Here is an 8,814-nt window from a genome sequence, read left to right on the forward strand (position 1 = left end):
CATGGGGCAGTGTTTTCTCTAATACCTGCAATAATTGGCATTGTTCTGGGAATGAGGCACAATGGAAAAGAACAATTCAAGGAGAAAGTTCTACAGGGCAGCCTTAGAAACCACCTAGAAGAGATAGCCTAGAATGGACACCTTGAAAGCTTTTATTACACGAGAAATACGAAGGATAGAGAGAAGCTAAGTCTAAGACAAAAGTGAAAATATGGAACTGAACAAATTGCTGGAGAAAGTAGAGTTAAAAGACTCATAGAGTCTTCTAAATGAGACAGTGAAAGAATATATATATTCTCAGAACCACAGGGAACTTTTTCAAAAATTGACCTAGTTACTAGGGTATAGAAATATTGCAAATAAATGTTAAAAAACAGAAATAGTTAATATATCCTTTACAGACCATAACACAGCAAAAATAAATAAAATAGTCATTGGCTCAAGGACCTTAAAAAATAAGACAGACTCAAATGAAGACTTAACAGTGAAATCCTAAATTATTAGATGGTCAGAGAAAAAATCACAGAAATAATTAATAATTATGTGAAAGAAAATGACAATGATGAAAAAACATACCAAAATTTCTGGGATGCAGCTAAATCAGTCCTCAGGAGAAAAATCATATCTTGATAAATATACATTAACAAAAAAATTTTAAAGAGAGGATTCATAAATTAAATATGTATTTAAAAAATTAGAAAGCCAAAAAAAGAAACAAACCTAAAATAAGCACAAATAAGGGGATATTAGAAATTAGAAAAGAAATAGATAAATTGGAAACAAAAATTAAATAGAAATGATAAATAAAACTAAAAGCTGGTTCTTTGAAAAGATTAATAAAATTCATAAGCCCTTAGCTAATCTGATTAAAAAGAAGAGAACAGAAAATCCAATCAATAAAATAGCAAATAAAATGAAATCACAATAAAACCAGAAGAAATGAAAAGAATAATTAGAATATATTGTGCACAGTTATAAGCTAACAAAATTGAGAACATAAAAGAAATAGAGGAATATCTTCAAAAATATAAAATACCCAAACTATCAGAAGACCAGATAGGGACTTTAGATAACTCAATCTCAAAAAAAGAAATAGATCTAGCTATAAAGAAACTACCAAAGTTGGGGTGGGGGGGAATCCTGGTCTTGGTAGACTTCCAGGTGAGTAAAAACATCTTTCTAAAACTAATAGTGTTATATACAATGAGGATATATTAAAACTCTTTCCAATAAATACAGGAGTAAAGCAAGAATGTTCATTTTTCCCACCATTATTTAACATATTCTGGAAATACTAGAAACAGCAGTAAGACAATGGAAAGAAATTAAAGGCATAAAAATAGGCAAAGAAGAACTCAAAGTATCCCTATTTGCTGATGATGTGATGATATACTTTTAAAATCCTAGGGACTGATCGCAGAAGTCTTAGCTCCCTGGGATGTGCTCCGGTGTGAGAGAGAGGAGGAGCCTCGCCCCCCCCCCGTTTCCCTTCCCCCCCCCCCACCAACACGCATCATTTCTCGGTTCCTTACCCCTATCCCCGTGGCCTTGCCCTCTCCCTCCTCCCCGCCTAGCTTGGAGAGCAGGGGATGCGCAAGATGCGCCCTGGACCGAAGCCATCCCTTTCCTTCCTCCCCTCCTTCAGCTGGTTGTTGGCGCCAAGTTCAAGTTCGCTGACTGAGAACCGCCCCCGCGTACCCACCCTGCCCCAACCCGACCCGCTCCGCCCCAGGGCTGGGCCCAGAGCAAGGGATGATCACTCCCCTAAATAAATCCGGAACCCCCTCCTGGCCCGGCCAGCACCCGCGGGCGCACAGGCTGAGACTCAGGAGCTCGGAGCCAGCCGCCTTCCGTCCTACAGTCAATCAGTCTACCGCCCAACTCTCATCCTCTCATCTTGGACCCGGACCGGAACGCACTCCCTTCATCATGCTCACGCTCCTGCTGCTGCTGTGGTCCGCTCTGCTGCCCCGGCCGGCGCTGGGGGAGCCTCTGCTAGAGTCCAGAGGTAAGGAATGGAGGGCCACGGGGAGAGGGGAGGGTCGCTGTCCAGAGCTCCGGTCCGTCCAGCCTCCGGGTGCGAGATCCGCACTGAAACCTCGGCCCTCTTGCCCTCTTTTCCCTCCTCGGCCCCCCACCCCACTCCTGGCCTCGGAATCCTTCCCTTCTCTTCACACTCCGCATCCCCCACCGTCCTCTTCTTCCTCCACCTCTCCCACTCTATCCACTCCCCCATTCCCCGGTCTCCCTCTCTCCCAACTCCTCTCTGTCCTCTTGGTCTCTCCATTCCACCCCCCGCCCCGACACACACCCCATTCTTCTTTCCCTCCCCCTCCCTCACCTTCTCCTGATTCCTGTCTCCTCCCCTCCCCTTTTCTCTTGGCCTCCCAGCCACATGGTCTCCTCTTCCTCCCTGTCCCCTCACGCCACCTCGGCTCCTTGTGTCCTCTGGGGGGGGGGGATACTCTGCCCCTCTCCCTACTTTCCTCTCCACTCTCTTTCCCCTCCCCATCTGTCTTATTCTCCCCACTCCTCCGCCTCCCCTCTTGTGTCCTCTGGTCTTGTCTTCCGGCCTCCTCCTCCTCCCAGGCCTCTCACGCCTCTCTTCTTCCTACACCCATAGACGTCCCCCCGGCGCGCTGTCTTCTGCCCCCGGATGAAGGGCCATGCCGCGCCCGCCTTCCCAGCTACTATTATGACCGCCACCTGCAGAGCTGCCGCCTCTTCTTCTTCGGGGGCTGCGAGGGCAACGGCAACAACTTCGAGACCCTGGAGGACTGTGAGCAGGCGTGCGGGTGGATTCCTAGTACGTGGGACCTCCCAGGGCGCCCGCTGCTGGACCCTGCCCCCTCCTGGCGCTGCGGAACCCGGCCCAGGCTTCCCATTGTTAGCTCTGAGCCCCCATCCCCTCTCAGCTCCTATCTAGCACCTCCTCTTCTCCTCCTGCCTGTCTCCTCCTGAGCATGGGCTCCCCGGTGTTAGCTCTGAGCCCCCATCCCTCCCACCCTGTCTAGCGCATCCTCCACCCCCTCCCGTTTAGCACCTCCCCCCCTCCCCAGTATCCAGGCATAATCCCAACAACATCATTATTGTCCATAACCTGTAATTTTGTCCCTTCGGTTCTCAGACCTTATTTCTAGATGACACATTCATTCATTCAGTCAGTCAATCAGTTCATCGTTCATTCAGACAAGCGCAATTAGGGTTAGTTAGTTAGATTATGGATCAGTTATGGGCCCACTCAGGTGCTAGTGGTTGGAGATTTAAAAAAAAAAACCTCGTGTAAAGAGTCCCTGCTCTCAAGGAACTTGGGGAAAAGGCCCCAACAATAAGCACGGAGAAGGAAGGCACTATACGAGTAAAGGGAGGGAGTCCGGAGAGCTGCCTGTAGGAGGTGGCACTGGAGGTGAGGTGGGAGGGCCAGACTTCAGCCCCACCTCTCCTGACCCCACCCTAGGCATGTAAGGGACAAATACAAAGGGGCTGCTCCGAGATGTGATCAACTCAAGGACCCCTGAGGATTTCCTTGCTCTTAGATAAAATCCTTTTGCCATGTGAGTCATAATCAACTCCACATGACTTGCACGAGTAGCTTTTGTTAACCGACTGCCTAATCTTAATTCTTATAGCCTTGGCCCATGATTTAAAAATGCTATTTTTTCTGGCACATTGGAAATTCTCACCCCTCCTCCCATATAGCATGACTTTCTTATGGTCCCTGCCACAAGGAAAGGGTCATAGAACAAAGACTCTGGTTTTCTCTGACCCAAAGACTGACTCACTTGTCAGAGTCCCCATCCATGTTCCTAGAAAACCAGACCACAGTGGCCAAGGCCTCTCAGTAGGCAATGCATGGTGAGTGTGGAGCCCCAGCTGAGGCTGTAACGCCCAAGTCTGGCTATTGGCCCCCATGTGCTTTTGAATTAGTACCTCGGGACTACTCTTTACTCTTTTGAGAGGGAACCAGGCCACAGGGCCCTGGAGTCTTTGGGGCTTGAGTCTCACCTCAGCCATTGCCTGGCTGAGTGACCCTGGACAAGTCTTTTCACTTCTTGACCTCTCTGCAGCCCTTGGCATTGTTGACTTCCTTCCACTAGATGGTCTCTCTCCCCAGGTTTTCATGACATCTTCTGACTCTGGACATTTTCACTGGCTGTCCCCTCTCTCACCCTCACCTCCACCTTCTGGCTTCCCTGACTTCCTTCCAGATTCAGATCGAATCCCATCTGCTGCAAAAGCCTCTCTAACCCAAAATCCACTTCAAATCTTTCCACCCTCCCAATCCTTTCCCTCTGAGCTTACCTCTAGTTACTCTACCTGTCTATATTGTATGTATCCAGCTACCAGCATGCTATCTCTCCTATTAGAATGTAAGCTCCTTGAAGGCATGAATTCTTTCTGCTCTTTTCTATTGCCAACATTTAGCAGTGTCATGCTCCTGCAGGAATCTATGTAGTTATTGCTTACTCAGTGCTTATGGACTGACTGACACTGAGCCTGTTTCCTCATCTGGAAAATGGGTGTAATAAGAGTATCAGCCTTACAGATTTCTTGTGAGCATCAAATGAGATGGTGTCTGTAAAGTGCTGTAAACCTTGAAGAGCTAGAGGAATATATATCATTATCCCCACTGTCTAATGATGCTTAAATGTCCTCCTTCTCCTAGGAGTTCCCAAAATATGCAGGCTGGAAGTCAGTGGAGCAGAGTTTGGGGAGTACCAGGAGCGATATTTCTTCAATCTCAGTTCCATGGCCTGTGAGAAGTTTGTATTCCGTGGTGGTCATGGCAATCACAACCAATTCCCAGATGCTGCCATATGCAAGAACTTTTGTGCTCCCGTGAAAAGTAAGACATTCTCTCACTTGAGCAATGTACTCGAAATGCCTCAGGTATAACTCAGACATCACTGTCCAGGAGATTTCGTGCCATGACCCCATCCTGGCCGAGCATGAACATTGGCTGAGTGTATACCACCCTCACTCATGGATGCCATGACCTGAGAAGATTCAGCAGTGTCTCCTTTGCAGGACAGAAGTCCTCCTGTGGAGGGAGATTAAAAGGACTTTAAATTTAGCTCTTGCAGAATAGTTACACTGGGAATTTAGCCTCAGGGAGGAAATCACAGAGCATGTGGAAAATCCTGGCCCTCTTCCCTTCAGCAAGTGCAAAAACCTTGGTTAAATTGGGAGTTCTCTATTTGATGTCTCCTCCTGGGTTGCTGATAATAATCATAAATGTCCCTGGTTACCCAAGCAAAGCCCCAGGGAGGCAGGAGAGTTTGTGTTCTGACTGGACTCAGAGTGGTTTAAGAAGGGCAATGATGAGCTAGAGAATGTCCAGAGGAGGCAGACAGGAAGGTGAAGAGCCTGGAGTCCCCGGGAGAATGGAAGGGAACAAATATTTACCTAGCACCTATTACCAGTGAGGTGCTGTGCTAAGTGCTTTACAGAAATTATCTCACTTAATCCTCACAACAGCCCTTCCAGGTAGGTGCTGCTATTATCCTCGTTTCACAGTTAAGGAAATTGAGGCAAAGAGAAGTGCCTGAGGCCAGGTCACTGGAAGTCTTCTGACTCCAGACCTCTGGGCACTCTAACCACTGCACCAGCCAGCTGCCCTAAGGCCCCCATGGTACAGAAGGATAGGCTGAAGGAGCTGGGCATGCTTAGCCTGGAGCAGACTCATTGGGTGTAGAAGGGGCACATAAGGGCTGTCTTCAGGCATCTGAAGATCTAGGAGTTAGAAAGGCTCTTTGCCTGGACCTGGAGTCCAATGCCTGGGAGTCTGTCCTCTCAGCCTCTATAGAAGTCAGCCGTTCTATGATCCTCTGCATTGTAGAGCTGCAGAGCTTGGGCCAACAGAGGCAAGGAAAAACTCCCTAGCACTGAGAGATGGGCTGCATCCAGAGGCAGTGACTCTCCCATCACTGTAGAGGATCCAAGAAGGGCTAGATGATGTTCATGTGGATATGATTCCTGGTCAGATGTGGGCTGGACCAGATGGACTCTGAAATCCTTTCTTCCAGCGAAGAGTTCCTGGGATCTTTTGACTCCTTCTTGAGCACATCAGTGGCAAACTTTACAGGGGCTGCTGGTGCGGGGCTTGTTCCTGTTCTCAGAGAGAGGACTGGACAAGGGAGGTCTCCTGCATGGAGAGGGCTCCTTTAAGGGCCTTTGCTTGGCCCCTAGGCTTCTGCCCCAGCAGACCATTCTTCTCTGAATTTCATAGCTTCGGTCACAATTCAGGGTTACATATTGTCATTACCCCTTTGGGGCTTGGCTGACTCAGTTCTGTCAAGAGCCTTCTAACTCAACTTTCCTTTCTTTCCAAAAGTACCCCACTTCTGCTATAGCCCACGGGATGAGGGGTCTTGCTCAGCAAATGTGACTCGGTACCATTTCAACTGGAAAAGCAAAATCTGTGAGCCCTTTACCTACACCGGTTGCGGTGGCAATGAAAACAACTTTGTCTCCCTGAGGGACTGTGTCCACGTCTGTGTGAAAGGTACAGGTAACAGTGGGTGTTGGAGCAAAAAGAACTGGTCCTGCTTCAGGACAGATTGTGTCTTTGGGGGCCCTTCTTGATCTGGCATTGTCTGACTCCCCAAGGCTAGCTGCAGGGACTGGCCAGGGGCCCCAGCCCATGTGCCAAGTCAGCCACAAGGTTTCCTCACTGTATTTGCTATGCAGATCTCTTGTGTGTGTGTGTGTGTGTGTGTGTGTGTGTGTGTGTGTGTGTGTGTGTGTTTGTAAACTGGAACAACACAGACAGGAGGGGATCTTAGATTCATACTCCCAGCCTATTTGGCCCCACTATGCCTGTGTGTGTATCTTAGCCCAAAGATGTGTGAATCCAATTAGAAATGACAGTCAGGCAGTCAAGTACTAGGACTACATACCATGGCCTGGGGAGCAGCCTTCAGGGTGCTTTAAAGAAGGATGGGACCAGTCAGCCAAGGGTCGTTTCAGTGAGGATGCATGGACTGGTACTCATGCACTCTCTAGGATGCAGCAGAAACCAAGGGGCTTAGACTTGCTTCCCGGCTAGATCATCTGTGATCTCTGTTCCTCGTTTCTCTCAGCCCTGAAGAAAAAGCTCAGGAAGATGCCCAGACTGAGCTTTGCCAAGAGGATGAAGACATCCAAGAAGCTTCCCTGATCATGTCCCTGCCTAGGACCCCCAGGACTGGGACGGAAGGGTTGGCACTCATGTGGTGACACACGGGAAAACAAGAGAGATCACATTGGCCGAGCTGCTCCATGCCTGGGATTCAGAAGCTGTTATTATATGTTGCATGCTGTCCTGTTACTGGCAGCTCTTTGCTAAGGATCTGCAGCTCATTGGTTCACTTCTTGACTAAGCCCTGTAGGACATATTAGCCGAGGGTCACCCTTCTATTATTCTATTCTCTTCTGCTCATTCTTGTGGGGTCTGATTGGGAACATTGAGCCACTGGGCTCTTAGAAGAAGATATGGTTGAGGGTCTTCAAGCATGAGGAAAATATTAGACCCTATGTTTTCAAGAAGTGGATTTCTGAGGGTGGAAAAAAGAAAAGCACTGGCTGAATGAGGCTCCTCAAGTGTCAGCAGCTCTGTGAATCTGAAGACAGAGGTCCTTTGTCTGACCATTGTTAGACCCAGGTGTAGTCCTCTGCCCCAATTGGTGTAGGATGGCTGAAGCATGGCTGGGGGGGGGAAGGGGAGGGGGATGAGGCTGTGACAGCACCTTTGACCCTGGCATCTAAGTCCTCCTCCCAGTAACCAGCAGCCTCTCAAGTGCCCAACACCAGGCACAATGTGCCAACCAGGCACTTACCCTTGTGAGTAAAAAGGCCAGGGAGCCCCTGCTGCAGTCATGTGGAGCAGTCTTGGAATGTGCTTCTTCTCAGCATGACTCAAGGTTAGTGAAAACGCTAGAAGTTGGGCTTTTTAGGGCAGGAAAGATGAGAGTGCTTAACTTTTCTCGAGTTTGAGAATCCACTGTCAGAAACAAGAAGCCAGTTCCGAATGTGGAAAGGGGAGGAGGAGAAATGGATGAGCAAGACCTTTTTTAGGGGCTTACCTGCCCAAGTTGTGATGCAGCAGCTCTCTGCCCTGCTGTGGACACACCTGTGCCATCTTCCCTGGGGGTCCGTGCCTCTGCCCATTCACCCTGACCAGGAGTCTCTTCCTCTTTAGCCCCTGATTCCCGAAGCCCAGCAGGAAGGGGTAATGTCCATCCACAGAGACGTTCACCGAGGCCAGGAAGGGAAGGGCCTGTGACCATGGGAGTCAGGGGCCCCAGGGATGGAAGGGCTTTGGATTCCTTCTAGCCCATCCCCCTCACCCAAGAAGGACAGGATGTTCTGCTTTCTTTGTTGTTACCCCAAGACAAAAAAGTCGGTATTTCTGTGCTTGTCCAATCTCCTCTCCCCAGCTTTAGGAGTCCCTCCTGCGAGGGATTAAATCATCTACACCTTAGTGGTACTACCTATGATTCTCGTTTTCTTTCTACCAAGAATCACACTTGAATTTAACACACATCTTCAGGATCACCAAGTTCTTAATAAAACATTGATTTGAATGAAACCATTTCCTTCTTCAGTGAATTTTTTCAGGGATGTGCTAAATCCAGACATCCTTCTTGCCACGCCTTCCCCCACTCCCAACTCGCTAGGAGCCAGACAGAATCTCGGGGCGAGGGGGATCTGGGGGACATGTGGAGCCCCAACCCCACCCCCAATATCCTGGAGGAAAGCAAATTGTAGAAGGGAACCAGTAGACATCACAGGTCTGACCATTCCCTCTGCACTAAGCCCCCTGGCCTTGGCTCC

The 8,814-nt window shown here is 48.8% G+C and overlaps 1 protein-coding gene across 1 annotated transcript; it reads left to right on the plus strand.

The window, feature by feature from the left end:
• Positions 1 to 1,690: 1,690 nt before the first annotated feature.
• Positions 1,691 to 8,569, plus strand: TFPI2 (tissue factor pathway inhibitor 2). The gene is made up of 5 exons (XM_020978584.2): positions 1,691 to 2,008; positions 2,624 to 2,806; positions 4,667 to 4,846; positions 6,335 to 6,505; positions 7,083 to 8,569. Exons 1-5 carry the CDS (start codon positions 1,753 to 1,755, stop codon positions 7,157 to 7,159), a joined length of 867 nt encoding a protein of 288 aa, XP_020834243.1. The 5' UTR covers positions 1,691 to 1,752; the 3' UTR covers positions 7,160 to 8,569.
• The last annotated feature ends 245 nt before the right edge of the window (positions 8,570 to 8,814 follow it).

The sequence above is a fragment of the Phascolarctos cinereus genome, unplaced genomic scaffold, assembly GCF_003287225.1.
Source record: "Phascolarctos cinereus isolate Bilbo 61053 unplaced genomic scaffold, phaCin_HiC Scaffold_4;HRSCAF=312, whole genome shotgun sequence".
Classification (NCBI taxonomy): Eukaryota; Metazoa; Chordata; class Mammalia; order Diprotodontia; family Phascolarctidae; genus Phascolarctos; species Phascolarctos cinereus.

Coding starts and splice junctions, on each gene's coding strand:
- TFPI2 (XM_020978584.2), top strand. CDS start 1,753: ATGATCACTCCCCTAAATAAATCCGGAACCCCCTCCTGGCCCGGCCAG. Junction 4,847..6,334: donor CTTTTGTGCTCCCGTGAAAA/GTAAGACATTCT, acceptor TCTTTCCAAAAG/TACCCCACTTCTGCTATAGC. Junction 6,506..7,082: donor TGTCCACGTCTGTGTGAAAG/GTACAGGTAACA, acceptor CGTTTCTCTCAG/CCCTGAAGAAAAAGCTCAGG.